This window comes from Drosophila kikkawai, chromosome 3R (assembly GCF_030179895.1).
Source record: "Drosophila kikkawai strain 14028-0561.14 chromosome 3R, DkikHiC1v2, whole genome shotgun sequence".
NCBI classification, from domain to species: domain Eukaryota; kingdom Metazoa; phylum Arthropoda; class Insecta; order Diptera; family Drosophilidae; genus Drosophila; species Drosophila kikkawai.
In genome coordinates, this window is record NC_091731.1 from 8,109,613 (window position 1) to 8,127,654 (window position 18,042).

The following is an 18,042-nucleotide window of genomic DNA, read 5'->3' on the forward strand; positions in this document are numbered from 1 at the left end:
CCAGTTAGATGACAATTTCATGCTAGTAGGCTTTCACATAACATGATAATATTCTTTTTCTAAATTATACCTAATGTAAAGAAATAGTTGCCATAGTATACTTTTGTATCTTTTATAGAAATCCACACCCGCTTACGCACGCAGTTGTTGTCGATAGGCACCGATAAACATGGACCAGGATCACTTAAATAATGCAGCGAGGAAAACATGGAAATTTGTGAGTAAAGTACTTCTTATTTTTGAGCGCCTTTTGTAGTCATCATTCCGGCAGGGTCGCCTGCGTTCGCTGTTCATCGTTACGGCCGGAGCAACTGCCGTAGTGGCTGGCCTGACCGCGTACAAGAAACAGGAGCAGATGTTCCGAACGTTTGTGATGCCAGTCGTTCGGCTGCTGCCGGCGGAAACCAGTCACCATCTGGCCGTGCTTGCCTGCAAGTACCGCATGTGTCCGGTGTCCCAATACCAAGACGACATAAACCTGCACACACCATTCTTTGGCAGGTTGCTTAGCAACCCGATCGGCATTGCCGCCGGCTTTGACAAGAATGCGGAGGCCGTGAGCGGACTGCGCGACTTGGGCTTCGGCTTCATCGAGGTCGGTACCGTCACACCGGTCGCCCAGGAAGGCAACCCCAAACCTAGGGTCTTTCGTCTATCCAACGATCGAGCCATTATCAACCGGTACGGGTTTAACAGCGAGGGCCACCAGGCGGTGCTCCAGCGGTTGCGCCTGCTCCGCAGCAGGGAGGACTTCAATGGCGTAGTGGGGGTCAATCTGGGTCGGAACAAGTCCACCATGAGCCCCATCGCCGACTATGTGCAAGGCGTGCGGGTGTTCGGCCCCGTAGCAGATTACCTCGTTATTAATGTGAGCAGTCCCAACACCAAAGGTCTGCGCGACATGCAGAATAAGGACAAGCTGGCGGAGCTGTTAGAGCAGGTGAACAATGCGCGGTCGGGTCTGGACACAAACAAAAAAGTGCCAATCTTCTTGAAACTCTCGCCCGACCTGTCTCTGGACGACATGAAGGACATCGTCTGGGTGATCAAGCGCAAGCAGAGCCCCGTGGATGGCCTGATAGTGTCCAACACGACGGTGTCTCGAAAGAACGTTGAATCCAACGAACTGGCTTCGCAGGAGGGAGGCTTGAGCGGGCCACCGCTCAAAGCCCGTTCAACGGAGATGATCGCCCAGATGTACGAGCTTACCGGCGGCAAGATTCCCATCATTGGGGTCGGCGGTGTCGCTTCCGGTTATGATGCATATGAGAAAATCGAGGCGGGAGCCTCGTACGTCCAGGTTTACACGGCTCTTGTGTACGAGGGTCCGAATCTCGTCGCCGACATAAAGGCGGAGCTTTCGTCGCTGATCACCCAGCTTGGGCATACTAGCGTTCAGGACGTGGTAGGCACCAACTCCAAGTTCTACTTGCCCAAGAAATGAGACAACTGCCCTGTGCGTAGCCCCAAATTTGAAGGGATGTTTTCATTCTTTACGTTTGTGTACAACTAAGCTATCTCCAATTCTCCAATCGCCTGGCTTTAAAATAAATCTAATTCATGTATCCTAAGCAGTTTCATTTGCTCTCTGGACGGTGAGGACGCGACCCTCCAAGAAGTGGGTGTTCTGGTTGCTGGCGCTGTTGAAGGCATCCCGCTGGCTGAAGACCACAAAGCCATAGTGCTTGGACAGACCCAGTTGCCGGTCAAAGACTACCTCCGCGTTGGCGACGTGCCCATAGCGAGAGAAGTACGTCCGCAGCTCCTTGCTGCTAATTGTCCACGGCAAGTTTCCCACGAATAACTTGTAGCTGCTGCGAACGAATCCACTGGACATGATGAAGAGGATGAAGTAAGAATCTGCAGGGTGCACTGACGGAAAGGTGACTTCAAGCAATCGTGACGTCACAGAATTTAAAAATGAGTAACAAATTAAGTTTTTTGATGAGGATTTTAAAAGTCAGATAATGTTGAAATGAAATCGCTTTAAACGAATACTTGGAAATATTCTGAGGCTATTGTTGACATTAGATTTAAATCTAAACTTTAGTATATACTAAATTTTTTAAAGTACACAGTTAAAAATTTTTGTTGTATTATTTTTAATTATTTGGCATTCCGAACTGGCTAATATAGTTAAATATTCAATCCGGATATTCCCTTGACGACTGATTGAAAATATTGGCAACTGAAATCAGCTGTTCCCACACAAACTGATGAAAATATCGCTTAATTGCCGATATTTCAGTAATAAAGTCAATCGTCTTATTTACTTTTATTGTTCGTTCCTCCTTCATCTATCTTTTAAATATTATAATTATTATTTGATATTGTTAAACAATACATTTACTTAATGACAATTAAATTATGACAAATCAATTTATAAAAATGTACAAAATTATCAAATGCTGGTCGTATAAGCTACAGTTGGTATTTAAAAACGACAGAAAACGGAAAATGTTATATTTGGTATAATTCTGTGGGAAAATTGATCGACTAGGCTGGTCATACTGTTTTGTTTCCGCTATTTATGTAAATGTTTAGCAAAATTGCGAAAAAAGTGCATAAATGTGCGCTTTCCCAGTGAAAAAGTAGTTGCGTTGCATCCAGCGGAAAGCCTAGTGTCGTCGGCAATCGACCGATCGAATTGGCGGACCAAACGCAGCCACAGGCAACGTGTTGTATTCGGGGCGCGGCGCCTGCTGAAAACTGCGGACGGACACGGAACAGACATCCTTTGGACGAGAACACATCCACACACAGCTACAGCGACATCGATACTTTCTGGCAGTGACCCCGCACCCCACACAATGGCCGAGCGACCGAAAAATTTGTTCGCAAGTGAGTATATTGAAACCTTTGGTTTTCAACGCAGCCGCCCACACGCAGTCAGGCAGGCAGGAGGTACACATACTCGCCACCAATAAACAGTGACGCATAGCTGGCGCAGCGCAGTGATAAGCCACAATCAAGACCAGTATCTCATCGACTCTTTCAGCCGGACCCAGTCGCTCTCGCGATCCCCCGGATCAGCTTAGCCTGAACAACCTCAGCATCCGCCATCCGCCTTCGTCCACCTCGTCGACCTCGTCGGGCTCCACATCCTCGGGCTCAAGTTCCTCATCGCAGCACAACAATATGTCCCGCTGCTTTGGCGCCCAGCAACCGCTGCAGCCGCCGCCGCCGGTGACTGCAGCTCCACTGGCTTCGAGCAGCAACAGCAATAACAGCTCGGCGGCTGATCGTCATCGCGAGCGGATACGCCAGCAAGCCTGCGGTAAGCTACAGTTCGGCGAGGGCCCGGTCAACACGCATCATTTCACTTCGGATGATCTCGACGACGAGGGCGAAATCGGTCGCGGGGCCTTCGGGGCTGTCAACAAAATGATATTTAAGAAACTTGACAAGGTGATGGCGGTCAAGCGCATTCGCTCCACCGTAGACGAAAAGGAGCAGAAGCAGCTGCTCATGGATCTCGAAGTGGTCATGAAGTCCAATGAGTGCATCTATATAGTTCAGTTCTATGGGGCGCTCTTTAAGGAGGGCGATTGCTGGATCTGCATGGAGCTCATGGACACATCGCTGGACAAGTTCTACAAGTACATATACGAGAAGCAGCAGCGCCACATACCCGAGTCCATTCTGGCCAAAATCACGGTGGCAACAGTGAATGCCCTCAACTATCTGAAAGAGGAGCTGAAGATCATTCATCGGGATGTAAAGCCAAGCAACATCTTGCTACACCGTCGGGGAGACATTAAGCTATGTGATTTCGGTATTTCGGGTCAACTGGTTGATTCGATCGCCAAAACTAAGGACGCGGGATGCAGGCCCTACATGGCGGTAATAAGAAGCTGACTTTTAAATTCTATTTGTTTCATTGCCATATACATTTCCTGCAGCCGGAACGCATCGATCCAGAGCGGGCCAAGGGCTATGATGTGCGCAGCGATGTTTGGTCCTTGGGCATCACTTTGATGGAGGTCGCGACAGGCACATTCCCGTATCGTAAATGGGACTCTGTATTCGAGCAGTTGTGCCAGGTAAGGACTTAAGCTTATAACCTAAATTGAATTCCATATTCGATGTAAAAACACATACATAGCTTCCGTAGCTTCCTAAAGACAGCAAGTAACGCGTAACTTGATGTTTATAAAGTGGATCAGTTATGCCATTTTATCTTAGGATACGCATTTCCTGTCCTGTCTGTTTCCTGCCTGGTAAAAGCATTTATTATCCCTTTTATAGGTATAATTGCAAGGCCATGAATATTTATTTTGATTCTTTTTTTTTATGTGATGAGAACACACAGAATACATTTTTTAATTGATATAATTTTACCTAATTTAGCATATTGTAAAGCAGATAACGAAATATTCGAATGCAAAGAAGAGCAAACGCCATAAGCAAGAATCGAAGCTAACTTCGGCATGGCGAAGTTTTTATACCCTTGCAGTATTCAATTAGATCGTAATTATATATTTTTAATTTTACAGGCTTACATTTACAGTTTTACATTAACAGCTTTACATTTTTCTCTACATCTGCCGATCATTCTATGGCAGCTTTATGATATAATCGTCCGATCTTCATAGAAATAGAACCGAAATAATAAAAAAATTACCATATCTCAAAGAAGATGAAAATTTGATCAAAAGCAACGAGTTTATATTTTTCTTTTTCTTAAAATTTGTTGATTATTTCTATCGCAGCTATATAATATAGTCATCCGATCAGGATGGTTCCGACATACATACATATACATATATCAGTGAGAGTAGTCAGAAGACTATAAGCAAAGTTTAATGTACTAGATAGCTTCAAAACTGAGGGACTAGCTTGGGTTGCAAACTTCTAAATAAAATTATAACACACTGCAAGGGTATAACAATGTGAGTCACTGAAAAAAATCAAAAAATTGTTGGAGGTTCACAGAAATTTGCAATTAAATTGGTCGATCTCTGAAACCACTCTCGTTGTATGTTCCGTGCGAATCACTTGAATTTTGCAAATATCTTAAACATAAAAATTACCTAAAATCAATCATTCAACCAATAAAAGAGCTAATAAAAACTTTTTGTCAGAAAAAATTTTTTTTTTCAGTTTTTCTCTTTTTAATGTGTACGAATCGTCCCATGCGCGATTTTGTATCCACATGTAGATAATCAAAGGACTCTTGATATTATATTTTAAAATGTGTACCTATTGCCTTTGTCTTTCCCACAGGTTGTTCAAGGCGAACCTCCGCGACTATTGACCTCTTACAATGGCATGGAGTTCTCCAAAGAGTTTGTCGACTTTGTAAACACTTGGTGAGCATTTACAGTTACATAAATTTGTCCATATAATTGTGTTATATACCCTCTACAGCCTGATTAAAAAGGAGAGCGATCGACCGAAATACAGCCGGCTGCTTGAGATGCCCTTCATCCGGCGCGGTGAGACAAGTCATACCGACGTGGCCGTGTATGTGGCCGATATACTAGAGTCCATGGAAAAAGACGGGATCACACAGTTCACTGCAAACCAACAGGCGGAGAGTTAATCACCTTACGATACAAGGAAGCAAGTCATATTTTAACTATGAATCAGTAAAAAGCGAACTAAGTCGAAGCAAAGGGAGGAGAAAATTAAAATTGTTGTATAATTTGTAGCATTTTGTAGAAAACATAGCGCGTATTTTGTTAAACAGAAATACAAAACTAAGCGAAAAGTATGTATGATGATAGAAGGCAAAATGTGTGTAAAGTTAAAATACCCACAAATGTCCTTTGTAATTGAATTCTTTTTGTATGTGCGGCTTTGTGCGCATAGTTTGTGTTATGAATAAATTTCCATTTGTATTTGTTTGTAGAAGACAGAGAGCGGTGGAGTGCAGTCAACGACAAGTAGCTTCACCGCCGCCCGCTAACGGTTTTTTTGTTCAGCCAAAACGAGCATTTTATAATATCTATTGATGATTCCCGACCAATTGGCGATGCATTTTGCGTAAAAATAGCAGCCACAGGCAAAACTTAAGCAATATTTTTAACAAACAGTTCAAGGTTAACTACCAATGCAAACTAACAACAACATTGACACGAGTTTGCGTAGTGTGGGAATTACTTGAACAAAGTACATTAAAATACATTATTTATTGAAAAGATTTTTGTAATCCTATTAGATTTTTGAATTTGCATACAAAAATGATTGTGAAAAGCTTTAAATAATTGCCAAGCGGCTGAGATGTTTAAATTGTAGTAGAAATTAGAGGTTTACGCCGATGGTTAAAGGCATCGGCGGCGGCGTAGAGGTCAAAATGACTCGGCGGCGGCGGCGTAGTAGTCAGAAAGAACCGGCGGCGGCGGCGCGTCAAATAAGGCAAAAAGGCCATTTTAATGAGTTATTTATTTTTTTTAAAGTTTTATAAAGAACAATGACACTGAAGGCCGCGCTGAAGCTGCGCCGATGCCGCACCAGCGGCGCGCCGCGGCGCGCCGTTATTTTCATAATTTGGCGGCGGCGCGTCAAATAAGGCAAAAATCGGCGGCGGCGGCGGCGTGGCGCGGCGGCGTATATGTCTAGTAGAAATTATTGCAGACGAAATGCAAATTAATCCCTTTATAAGTATATGAAATAATTAACCACAAACACATTCATACACTTTCTACATACACACCCACACATTTACACACGTTTTTATGCGTAGTAGTTAGTCGTAAGCGGAGCAAAAATATTTAGCAAAAAGTTACAGCTACAAAAAAAAAAAAACAAAAAAAAAAACATGTGAAAACTGAAAAATAAAAACAAAATAAATGTATTGTGCCTAAGTATAAACCGAAATGTTAGAAGAAACTCAACCAGAGAGAACTAAAACTTAAATTTAATCAAAACGCATCAGTCATTTATAATCCTTAGCCAAGCTTTTACACTCCAAGCTTACGTATAGCCGTACCGCCACTCCCCCCCAGCACAAATACACAACCAAACAATGGCACCGTCTCTGCTCCCGTCTAAAAAAAGTAGCTTACAAACAATTAAAAAGACCATGCAAATGTTTTTTGATTAACATTTTTACGCAAGCGCCAATGTGAAAGCAAAGTTTATTTTGTATACAGATATACATGCATTATACACATATATATTTGCACGGGTTGCATATAGAGTAAGCGAAGCAACCAGAGCCTGCAGCCATAATCTTTTATTTTCAAACTTTGTTTCGCAAAATAAAGTCCTACAGCATTTGAAGCGAAATAAATATACACATATAAAAGTAAATATATTTTTACTAATCAAGAAAACATTCTAGTTGCAATTGGGTCGATTCCCGTACGCCCATTGCCGATGTGTATAGAATTGTGAATGGAATACGAGTTTAGGTGTGAAGGGGGATGTGTTAGCCTTAAGTATGAGGCACAGAACTAAATTCGATACCATCTTAACACACAATTTTATCGATGACTATGATCTTGGCTTAGTTAACAACATTCCATATAGCAAATCGGGTTCGGAGAAGTCGAATCCACGTTCCGAAACAATAGTATCAGCCTGTGGAATGTAACCCCATAATAACCAGGTGGCAAGTCACTTTTAATAAAACTAAACGTAGACTTATCCATATTATAGAAGTCAAGTGTAATGCCTGGAATAATGCAATCGCGAGTCGTCAATATTTTTGACAATAAAAAAGGTCTATAACTTATTTGTAAAGTAAGAGAACACGGCTAGGCATACAGATTGTGTATATACATTATTTTAGATATACTAAGGACATGTGACTGGCAAATATTTATATACTATTCTATGAGCTATGTATCTGCAAGTCAAACACTGTACTATAAAGTACTGTGTCTATGAGTCCCAAAACAATCCCCAAAGAAATTGAACACCAACTACCCCAAAGATCGGCTTCCATTGATCCAAAGGCCCTTTAGCCATAACCTTAAACTTATAATTAAAGCTAACCAATAACAAAACTGGAAACGCAACGTCCACAACAATATTAATACTTGCAAACTTTTAACCCTAGCTTACACTTAAGAGAGTGCAACACTTTTCTAAAGTTTTGGCGATAGTCCAATGATCGGGATGCTCAGTTTCTAGTATATAAAAAACCCCTTGGAGAATACGGAGAGAGACGCTCACTTAATCCGTAGCGCACTAAGTTTTACTAACTAATTAGCCTATGAATAACCAAGCCGGCTTGTGTCGCCATCTCAACAAATCTAAAACAAGACAAGGAAACACACTAAACACCACAAGAAAATTATTCAATCATGGAAAATACTGAAAAACATAAAAGAAGAAGAACATTAAAAGGCAAACACCACAAAAGAAAAACTAATTTGTAAAAATATTAATAGCGAATAAAAATTATAATTTAAAAACTCTATTATTGCTAATAGCATTGATAATGGGATTCTGATTGGGCATTGGCGCGCTCATGACCATACGCCTACTCATCTGACGCTTCCTTCCGTTGACACAACACCTAACCAATTACTAAATCCAAGAACATTCTGGCGGCAAAGTGGTGTTGCTCTACTAATACCGGGTATGTGGATTCTTTAAATTAATGATTAATGATTTAAAAGTTCGTTTACCTTCCTGATTGTGGTACAATTAAGTCGTAACTACTCCATTTTTAGGACAATAAAGTCTCAACATTTGCTTTGTACTTCCTTTATAAAGCATTCTTAAAGACTATATGAATACGTCCTTTATTTTGTATGCCAGAGTAATAGCTAGTTTGAAATCTGCGCGTCACTGGACAACGTGTTGAAATTTAAATTGAAGGCGCTTCGCACTGTCGACCAACATTTACTGTAGTTTACATAATTTTACAGCACTCGAATTAAAAGCATTTATTGGTCAGAGTATTTCGAAATCACTTCTATGCTAGCGGGTTTCTGGCAAGACTTGGGCTGGTTGCTGCATATTGACTGGCATAATTTTGAGGGGCACGTGAATCGCATGAAAATAGCCACTTAAATTAGAGTCCCCCACAACGTGGTGGGACATGGAAAGCGCCATATTAAACCGCAAATGCGTAATCCATAAGATGGGCATCAACACGCAAACATACATATATACACAGATACAAACCCCTTTTTTTTATTCCGAATGCAAACATCAGGAAAAACTCGGGAAATCGGCAGTCTCTCGCGTTCAGCCGATCTAAAAAGTTAGATTGACTGCTAAAAGTAATTCAGTAAATTCGTAAAAATCGTTCTGTTACGTTGGAATTTTTCGGTGTCCACTGACGCATATAGAAAACTGAATGAAGCTTTGAGACGATCAGAGTTGCCTCAGTCTGCCTTCGAACGTCGCTCGTGTAGGAATTCAAGTTTGGGCAGCGGATTGGGGCTTCCCAGTTCAACGCCATGCTGTCCTGCATAATCCTAATCAGCTGGCTGCTGCTGGTGTGGTTTTACTTCCTGTGGAGTCGCCGAAGATACTATATTGCCGCTTGGCAGTTGAGAGGACCCGTTGGATGGCCGTTAATTGGCATGGGATTACAGATGATGAATCCGGCGAGTAAGCGTTAGGAGATATCACTTGGCCAGCTGTCGACTGAACTCCTTGCAGCCTTTTTACAGTACATGGATGGTTTGTCGCGGCAGTTTAAGGCTCCGTTTATATCGTGGATGGGAACCGACTGCTTCCTGTACATCAACGATCCAAGCACCGTAGAGCAAATCTTTAATTCGACGCACTGCACCAATAAGGGCGACTTATATCGATTCATTAGCTCGGCCATTGGTGACGGACTATTCACGTCCAGTTGGCCTCGTTGGCACAAGCACCGTCGCCTCATTAATCCAGCCTTCGGTCGCCAAATCCTCAGCAACTTTCTGCCCATCTTCAATGCCGAAGCGGAGGTCCTGCTGCAGAAGCTGGACCTAGAGGGTGTGCAGCATGGAAAGAGGCTGGAGATCTATCAAATTCTCAAGAAAATCGTCTTGGAAGCGGCTTGCCGTGAGTTCGTTTTTGGATTCTCGATTTATTAACTGCTCAACACTTGCAGAGACAACCATGGGCAGGAAAATGAATTTTCAGCACGATGGTTCTGTCGCTATTTTTGAAGCTTACAACGGGTAAGTAAAAGTTTTATGGTGAGAGGTTATGTAAAGTTACATTTTTAGTGTCTCTATTACTTTACTTAAATAAATAGTATTATGTATTGTCTTAGAGTCAAAACCGTTTCCGTAATTGCAAAGCTACTCTGTTAAATGTCTTTTGTTCCTTTTACACTGCTATATATTTTAACGATCACGGGGTATGTTTCATATTTTTACACACAAAATAAATGAGGTTATTATAAAAATATGACCCATACATCTTCCAGTACGTATTCTTTTCAAGCTTCCATTTAAATAAGGCATCGGAATTTTGTTGCACATTTTGTTAAATAAAAAAAATAAACAACAACCATAATGCCTTTGTAAATCAGTATAGATGCAGTATTCAGCATCGATTATTATTCAACTTAGCTGACTCAGATCCTTGTAATATAGCAATGTCCATAATGTATTCTCGGCATCTTTGACTCGGACTAATGGTGAACAAATATAAGTATATCAACATTGTTGTTAAGTAAAGGATAAAGAACACAATTTTCGATATATTTTTTACAGAATAAAGATAGTTTTTGTTTAAAAACGTATTATTTAAAAATGAATAATGCTTTTAAAATATATTAGTAAGCTTTCGGCTGTCTTTTTATGGTTACTAAGACAAAAAAAGTATTCTATTTAGATAACTGGAACTGGAACTAGAATGTATAGATTGTATATTGATTGATCTTATTTTCAAGCCTTACTGAAGTGTGTGTTAAACGGATGCTGTCGCCCTGGCTCTATCCGGGGCTCATCTACCGACGATCGCGGCTTTATGGCCAACAGAAAAAGGTGGTTGGCATACTTTTTGGATTTATAGAACAGGTAAGATTTTCGTTCAGTCTCTGGTACTATTACTCGTAAATCTCCTACCGCAGCTTCTCGAGCCGATTGTCTCGGTGGTGACCTCTGATGCGAGCGCAGAACAGCAGAATCCGGAGATGAGGGCCAAGTCCAAAGCTATTTTTATCGAACAGGTGCGGGAGCATGTGGAGCGCGGGCAATTGAGTTGGCAGGACGTGAGAGACGAGGCCAATGTGACAATAGCAGCGGTAAGTAGGCAAGCCATAGTCATTCTCAGCAGTCTTGGATGACAGCTGCAACCAAATGGCCACAATTACAGTTTAATAATCGGCAGGTATCGTCAATATATCTTCTTCCCCTCAGACTTTCGAAACCACATCGACGGCTTTATACTTTACGATTCTCTGTTTGGCCATGCACCCGTACTACCAGGAGAAGCTCCACGAGGAGTTGGTCAGGGAGCTGCCGCCCACTGGCGACGTTTCCCTGGAGCAGCTGCAACGACTCGACTACACGGAAATGGTGATCAACGAGGCCATGCGGCTGTTTGCTCCCGTACCGATGGTCCTGCGATCGGCGGAACAGGATTTGCAATTGCGGCGGGACGACGGCGACTTTCTAATCCCTCGAGGCACTCAGATCGGGATCGATATCTACAATATGCAGCGCGACGAGCGGGTGTGGGGTCCTCTTGCCCGAACCTACAATCCGGAGGCGCATTTCGGAAAGGACGCGCCACTGAGGCACGCCTTCGCCTTTGTCCCGTTCACCAAGGGATTGCGCATGTGCATTGGCTACCGATATGCCCAGATCCTGATGAAACTGCTGTTGGCCAGGATATTTTACAGCTATCGCATTAGCACAGAGGCACGGTTGGACGAGCTTTTGGTGAAGGGCAATATCTCCCTTAAGCTCCAAGAGTATCCCCTATGTCTAGTGAACCGAAGATAATTGAGGAGCTGGAGGGCCCCCAACTTGTTGCTGTAATATTTCAATTAAAAGTGCCATTTTTGTTGCATTTTCCGTGCGTCGGAAATTGAGTTTTCTTCACTTTTGCTTTTGGCTCCTTTAACGAACCGCTTCGGCTGGCGCAAATTGCTAGCTTGCAAATGGCTATAATGGATTTCAGCTTTCACTTGTTCTTCCCTATCCTGCCCACAGGTCAGCAGCACACGATGCGTATGTATAAGTAACGTTATTAATTAAATTCCTTTAAATTTCGTTTTGCTGGAGAACTAGGTGGGTGTGGCTATATCTGGTGAAAGTTCTAATCTCCAATGTTGTCGGAAATTTTTGTAAATTGCAAGATATTGACTTCGGCATTGGGAGGAAAAATTGTGGAGGCATATTCAAAAGAAATAATACTGCAGATTTCTAGCAATATAGTACGGAAGGGGAAACCAATTACCGTCTTTGTATGACCAACAAACTAAATGAATAATGTGCCTAGACTTTATTTTAATTTTTCAAAATTTGAAACTTTTAGCACTATAATTGATGTTAAGATTAATTTTAGCCAATGGTTCGTCTTCACTGATTTAAGCGAAACGTGATGCAAGATTTTAATGCAATTAATTTCACGTATTATGTATATGTACATTAGTCTTAATGATGTAGGTTTGACTTATAACTATATTTAGTAGGTTTTTTGTAATTGACTTTTAATTCCTTTGCACGCGACATTTCTTTTTAGGTCATTTAATTTTAGAAAAATCGGACGACTATATCATAGTCATATCATAGCTACCATAGAAACAATCGGTAGATGTACAGAAAAATGTAAAGCTGCGAGTGTAAAACTGTAACTGTTAAACAACTAAGCTATACTCTTTTATCTATTAATTTCCCGATAGTTCCTTTTGGCAGCTATAAGATATAGTCGTCCGATTTTCATAAAATTAAAACCGAAATTCTGAAATAATACAAAATGGCCATGTCTCAAAAATGATGCAAAAATGTTAAAAAACAGCAAAGTTTTAATTTTTTTCTAAAAATTTATCGAACATTTGTATGGCAGCTATATGATATATATATAGCAGTGAGAGTATATAGAAGACTAATGCAAAGTTTCATTCAGATAGCTTTAAAACTGAGGGACTCGTTTACGTAGAAACGAACAGACGGACGGACAGACGGACATGGCTAGATCGACTCGGCTGTTGACGCTGATCAAGAATATACATATATACTTTATAGGGTCAGAAATGTCTCCTTCACTGCGTTGCAAACTTCTGACTGAAATTATAATATCCTGCAAGGGTATAATAAGTATAGGTAACATGTAATGAAACTTGGTTTTGTGTGTTTTTTAGCCTTTAAATTTTTAATGTTATTTTATTAAATATTTAAATATAAAATATATATTTTTTTATGCGATTAAAGTTGGGTTTTTTTTTATCAAAACCAAATTATTATTATATATGCTATGTTTTCTCCTTCCTTGTTTTAAATCCTTCACTACTGAAATTTGTCCTGACTTCTATTTAAAGCCAATGGAAAATGAGATTTGAATTTCCCCAAAAAACACTAATTGGCTTAAGCTTAAATAAAATCTACCCACAGAGGCAAAAAATTGTTGTATTTCAATTAGGGAATTTTTTCAACATGTGAATTTTTTTATGTAGCCAAAACAGAAAGTTAACTGAGTTCCATTATTAGAAGAATTTTTGTTTACATTTAGTTTTTTTGTGAAATGCTTCACTACTGAAAGTTGTTCTGACTTCTATCAAAATAATAAGAAATGAGATTCGAATTTTTACAAAAAAAAAAAAAAAAAACACCCATTGCTTTAAGCTTTAATAAAATCTATCCACAGAGGAAACAAATTTGTGTATTTTAATCAGGGAAATTTTTCAACAGGTGAAGGTTTTACATATATAGCCAAAACAGATGGGCTACTGAGTGAACGGATTTCACTCTCAAGAGATAAATTGTCCTTTCCTTTAATAATTTTATATTTTTGTTCATCTGAGTTTGAATTCTTAGAAAGTAGTTTATTTTCGTCTGGTGGTATCATTTTGATTTCACAGGGTGCACCCCAGCTTGTTGTTGCTTTTTGTTGTGTTTTGTATTTGCTGTGTCACTCGATTTTATAATTGGTTTATGTCACAAAGTTTGTTGAACTTGTAGATGATATTTAATCACTGTAGTTGCAAGGATTTATACACAATGGTCTGGAGTGAGAATGGTTTTCTTATAATATTATAAAATAAATAAATAAATTAACTTATTAAGTTTTTACTTATTTTTATTAAATTTAAGTTAAGGCTTACAAAGGAGCGAAAATGGCATTACTGACCGTCTCTTCGCATGTGTCTCTTCTCTAATGGTTTCCCTCCCTCGTCACTTACGAACGAAACTGACAATGGTCGCTCGGCTCATAACACCTTCGATAGCTCAGTTGGTAGAGCGGTGGACTGTAGAATGTGAGCTTTATATAGAAATCCATAGGTCGCTGGTTCAAATCCGGCTCGAAGGATTTTTTTCAATTTTTTTTTAATGAATATTATTTTACTTTTTTTGGTTTGGTTAAACAGTTTGTATTTTGCTTTTAGATAAAGAGTATAGAACTATACAGAGGGGACATCTCATACAAATATATGTGTCGCATAGCGGGTTCCAGTGGTTGAACCCACATTTTCAACGTGGAACCCGCAATGCTCGATTCTAGTTCGAATCTGGGCACCCAAGGCCTGCTTGCCGGCTGGTCTAATGGCTAAGGCATCGGTCTGCCAAACTGAGATACGTGGGTTCAAATCCTGGTTAGTCGTTAGATTTTCTTCTTTTTATTTTGTTTTTTTTTCCTTAGTCTTCTAAAACTCTCACTGCCGTATATGTTAGAACGGGCCGGATCTGACGACTATATCGTTTAGCTGCCATACAAATAATCGAAAAAAAAATTATTACTTGGCTGTTTTTTAACATATTTTTATAATTTTTGAGATATTCCTATTTTTATTATTTCATAGGAACGATCGGGAAATTAATAGAAAAAACAAGAAAGGAAGCTAACTTCGGCACGCCGAGGTTTGTATACCCTTGCAGATTGGTTTTCATATTTATATTATAAATTATAATGCCGAAAACAGACACTAAACTGAGTTACATACCATTTTACATATACTTATTATGTTTACAGTTTGACAGTTACAGTTATACATTCCCAGCTTTACATTTTCTCTACATCTACGGATCGCTTCTATGGCTGCTATATGATATAGTTGTCCGACTTTCATAAAATGTATACCAAAATTCTATATAAGTTTGTATACCCTTGCAGATTGGTTTCGATGTTTATATTATAGATTTAAATGGTGAAAACACTCACAAAACAGAGTTTCATTACATTCTACCTATACTTATTATGTTTACAGTTTGACAGTTACAGTTTTACATTCCCAGTTTTACATTTTCTCTACATCTACCGATCGGTTTATATAGCAGCTATATGATATAGTTGTCCGAATTTATACCATAATTCTAGAATAATAAAAAAAGCTTATATCTCAGAGTAGATAAACATACGTTGAAAAACAACGAAACTATAATTTTCTTTCCTATTTATTTCTCGACCGTTCCTATGGCAGTTATATCATATAGTCGTCCGATTTTCATAAAATTTTTACCAAAATTCTGGAATAATATAAAAAGGCTATATCTCAAAAATAATGGAATAATATTGAAAAACAGCCAAGTTAAAATTTTTTTTCTAAAAATTTATCGAACATTTGTATGGCAGCTATATGATATAGTCGTCCGATCCGGCCCGTTCCGACATATATAGCAGTGAGAGTATATAGAAGACTATATGCAAAGTTTCATTCAGATAGCTTTAAAACTGAGGGACTAGTTTGCGTAGAAACGGACAGACGGACGGACAGACGGACGGACAGACGGACAGACGGACATGGCTAGATCGACTCGGCTGTTGATGCTGATCAAGAATATATATACTTTATAGGGTCGGAAACGTCTCCTTCACTGCGTTGCAAACTTCTGACTGAAATTATAATACCCTGCAAAGGTAAAAAAAAAATAATAACTTCGTGGTTTTTAAACGTATTTTCATCTACTCTGAGATATGAGTTTTTTTAATGTTTCAGAATTTTGGTATACATTTTATGAAAATCGGACAACTACATATACATATCATATAGCTGCCATAGAAACAATCGTTAGATGTAGAGAAAATGTAAAGCTGGGAATGTAAAACTGTAACTATCAAACACATAATATTTATAATATAAACATCAAACAAAATTATGATATTCTATGTATAAATATACAACTATAATATATTCTCTTTTATTTTTTTTCAAAATGAATCTATTCTTAATGATCCAATTGCAAGCTGCAAGGGTATACAAACTTCGGCGTGCCGAATGTAACCCCTTTCTTGTTTTGTATGAGATGTGTGCTCTATATAGTTCAGGGGTGCCCAAACGTTGCTTATGGCAGAGCAACGCACCAATACATATAAATGAAAACACAAATACATTTACGCAAAAGTTTTTTTTTACTTCAAATTTCTGCACTGAAAAAAATGAAAGTAAATTCAAATTAAGATATCGGAAGTAATAAAAATACATGAAAATACATTTTAACAATGTATTGGGGCTCACCATAGCAATTTTTACAAAATAAAAAATTAGATTCTGCAATATCAAACATCTTGCCCGCAACGCAAAATACAACTGATTTTTCGCGATGTACTTTTTTCGGCGATCCAACAACAATTTACATTCGGACAAGCGAGTTAACGGTGAAGCCTATGAAAGTGTTGTTGCCGAGATCAACGAAGACGTGGAGAATGAAGAGAATACGCAAAATTGTTTGTGTAATCTCCTTTGCTTATGGAGTGAGCCGTGCATGCATACGGCGATTGCTCTGCCTATGCTAAAGAGCAATTACAAAAACAATGCGAGCACAAAGAGCTATGGGCTGGGCATGACTGATATAGTTAATACTCTTTGTTAAAATGTAATGATTATTATACTAGATATTTCAAATCTAAAATATAGTGTTTTTTTATACGATTAAAATTTTCTTCTTATTTTTAATTTTGTCAAAACCAAATTTTTATATACATATATGTATATGTAGCAGTGAGAGTATATATAAGACTATATGCAAAGCTTCATTCAGATAGCTTTTAAACTTTGTTTGCGTAGAAACGGACAGGTGGAACAGACGGACATAGCTACATCGACTTGGCTGTTGATGTTGATCAAAAATATGTATACTTTATATATGTTGATGATGTTAAAACGAGCAATCGCAGCCAACCCAGTGTCATGAAGAAGTACCTATTTATTTGACCGATATTGTTCGTAAATATATGTGAAGAGAGTGAAAGTCTCAATAAACGGCTAAAAATAGGGCTCTCTTCAGTCTTTGACTCCCTCTCTCTCTCTTGGACCGCAAAATGACAATGGTGAATGATTCGACAGACCTTCGATAGCTCAGTTGGTAGAGCGGTGGACTGTAGTTGTTGGGATGAATTGCGATAGAAATCCATAGGTCGCTGGTTCAAATCCGGCTCGAAGGATGTTATTTTTGTATATTATTTTAGATTTTTTGTTTGGTTAAACGTGGATTTTGCTCAACAGTTTTATTTTGCTTTTAACACATGCAATGCAAAGTTGTGTTCCCATTAGTTAAGGGGGATAAGCTTACCTCGGTGCGAAACTGCGCACTTAAAAAAAATTGTGGCAAAGCCGCTTAAGTTAGCATAATGAATTAAATACCATTTAATAACATAACATTTAAACAATTTTTTTTACATTTTAGTTTTAAAAAAATATTTAGAGGTCTAGGAGTAATGGTTAATTGGTTTTCGGTGTACATGCTAACTGTCAACAATATCATTCGATATAAAAAACTAAAATGCATTAGTTAAAGGATAAATGTCCCGAGGTACTCACGTGGCATTTCCATTTTTATACCCTTGCAGGGTATAATAATTTCAATCAGAAGTGTGCAACGCAGTGAAGGAGACCTTTCCGACCCTATAAATTATACATATATAATCTTGATCAGCATCAACATCCGAGTCGATCTAGCCATGTCCGTCCGTTCGTCTGTCCGTTTCTACGCAAACTAGTCCCTCAGTTTAAAAGCTATCTGAATAAAACTTTGCACA

General features: G+C 39.2%; 4 protein-coding genes, 1 long non-coding RNA gene and 2 other non-coding genes across 8 annotated transcripts; 5 read left to right on the forward strand and 2 right to left on the reverse strand.

Annotated features, from left to right (window-relative positions):
• Positions 1–6: 6 nt before the first annotated feature.
• On the forward strand, positions 7–1,565 carry Dhod (dihydroorotate dehydrogenase 2). 2 transcript variants are annotated; one of them, XM_017178880.2, is made up of 3 exons: positions 7–25; positions 119–217; positions 272–1,565. In XM_017178880.2, the coding sequence occupies exons 2-3, from the start codon at positions 170–172 to the stop codon at positions 1,442–1,444; spliced, it is 1,221 nt and encodes a 406-aa protein (XP_017034369.1). In that variant the 5' UTR covers positions 7–25; positions 119–169; the 3' UTR covers positions 1,445–1,565. The 2 variants fall into 2 exon arrangements, with proteins under 2 accessions (XP_017034369.1, XP_017034366.1); XM_017178877.1 differs by lacking the exon at positions 7–25 and having other exon boundaries at positions 32–217.
• Positions 1,458–2,161, reverse strand: SLIRP2 (SRA stem-loop interacting RNA binding protein 2). The gene has a single exon (XM_017178882.3). The coding sequence runs from the start codon at positions 1,835–1,837 to the stop codon at positions 1,568–1,570; it is 270 nt and encodes an 89-aa protein (XP_017034371.1). The 5' UTR covers positions 1,838–2,161; the 3' UTR covers positions 1,458–1,567.
• Positions 2,162–2,477: 316 nt separating this feature from the next.
• On the forward strand, positions 2,478–5,843 carry Mkk4 (MAP kinase kinase 4). Its single transcript, XM_017178925.3, has 5 exons — positions 2,478–2,841; positions 2,999–3,843; positions 3,903–4,043; positions 5,227–5,312; positions 5,371–5,843. The coding sequence occupies exons 1-5, from the start codon at positions 2,811–2,813 to the stop codon at positions 5,543–5,545; spliced, it is 1,278 nt and encodes a 425-aa protein (XP_017034414.1). The 5' UTR covers positions 2,478–2,810; the 3' UTR covers positions 5,546–5,843.
• Positions 5,844–9,061: 3,218 nt separating this feature from the next.
• On the reverse strand, positions 9,062–9,356 carry LOC138928993 (uncharacterized). The gene is made up of 2 exons (XR_011445422.1): positions 9,218–9,356; positions 9,062–9,156 (listed from the first exon to the last, which is right to left on the reverse strand). It is a non-coding gene; the product is annotated as an uncharacterized lncRNA (long non-coding RNA).
• On the forward strand, positions 9,121–11,947 carry Cyp313b1 (Cytochrome P450 313b1). The gene is made up of 6 exons (XM_017178926.3): positions 9,121–9,516; positions 9,568–9,957; positions 10,007–10,076; positions 10,796–10,922; positions 10,976–11,149; positions 11,265–11,947. Exons 1-6 carry the CDS (start codon positions 9,363–9,365, stop codon positions 11,850–11,852), a joined length of 1,503 nt encoding a protein of 500 aa, XP_017034415.1. The 5' UTR covers positions 9,121–9,362; the 3' UTR covers positions 11,853–11,947.
• A 2,339-nt stretch (positions 11,948–14,286) lies between these two features.
• Positions 14,287–14,379, forward strand: TRNAY-GUA (transfer RNA tyrosine (anticodon GUA)). Its single transcript has 2 exons — positions 14,287–14,323; positions 14,344–14,379. It is a non-coding gene; the product is annotated as a tRNA-Tyr (tRNA).
• Positions 14,380–17,351: 2,972 nt separating this feature from the next.
• Positions 17,352–17,448, forward strand: TRNAY-GUA (transfer RNA tyrosine (anticodon GUA)). The gene is made up of 2 exons: positions 17,352–17,388; positions 17,413–17,448. It is a non-coding gene; the product is annotated as a tRNA-Tyr (tRNA).
• Positions 17,449–18,042: the final 594 nt, after the last annotated feature.

Coding starts and splice junctions, on each gene's coding strand:
- SLIRP2 (XM_017178882.3), bottom strand. CDS start 1,837: ATGTCCAGTGGATTCGTTCGCAGCAGCTACAAGTTATTCGTGGGAAAC.
- Cyp313b1 (XM_017178926.3), top strand. CDS start 9,363: ATGCTGTCCTGCATAATCCTAATCAGCTGGCTGCTGCTGGTGTGGTTT. Junction 9,958..10,006: donor CGTCTTGGAAGCGGCTTGCC/GTGAGTTCGTTT, acceptor CAACACTTGCAG/AGACAACCATGGGCAGGAAA. Junction 10,077..10,795: donor ATTTTTGAAGCTTACAACGG/GTAAGTAAAAGT, acceptor CTTATTTTCAAG/CCTTACTGAAGTGTGTGTTA.
- Mkk4 (XM_017178925.3), top strand. CDS start 2,811: ATGGCCGAGCGACCGAAAAATTTGTTCGCAA. Junction 2,842..2,998: donor ACCGAAAAATTTGTTCGCAA/GTGAGTATATTG, acceptor CGACTCTTTCAG/CCGGACCCAGTCGCTCTCGC. Junction 3,844..3,902: donor GATGCAGGCCCTACATGGCG/GTAATAAGAAGC, acceptor CATTTCCTGCAG/CCGGAACGCATCGATCCAGA.
- Dhod (XM_017178880.2), top strand. CDS start 170: ATGGACCAGGATCACTTAAATAATGCAGCGAGGAAAACATGGAAATTT. Junction 218..271: donor CGAGGAAAACATGGAAATTT/GTGAGTAAAGTA, acceptor TCATTCCGGCAG/GGTCGCCTGCGTTCGCTGTT.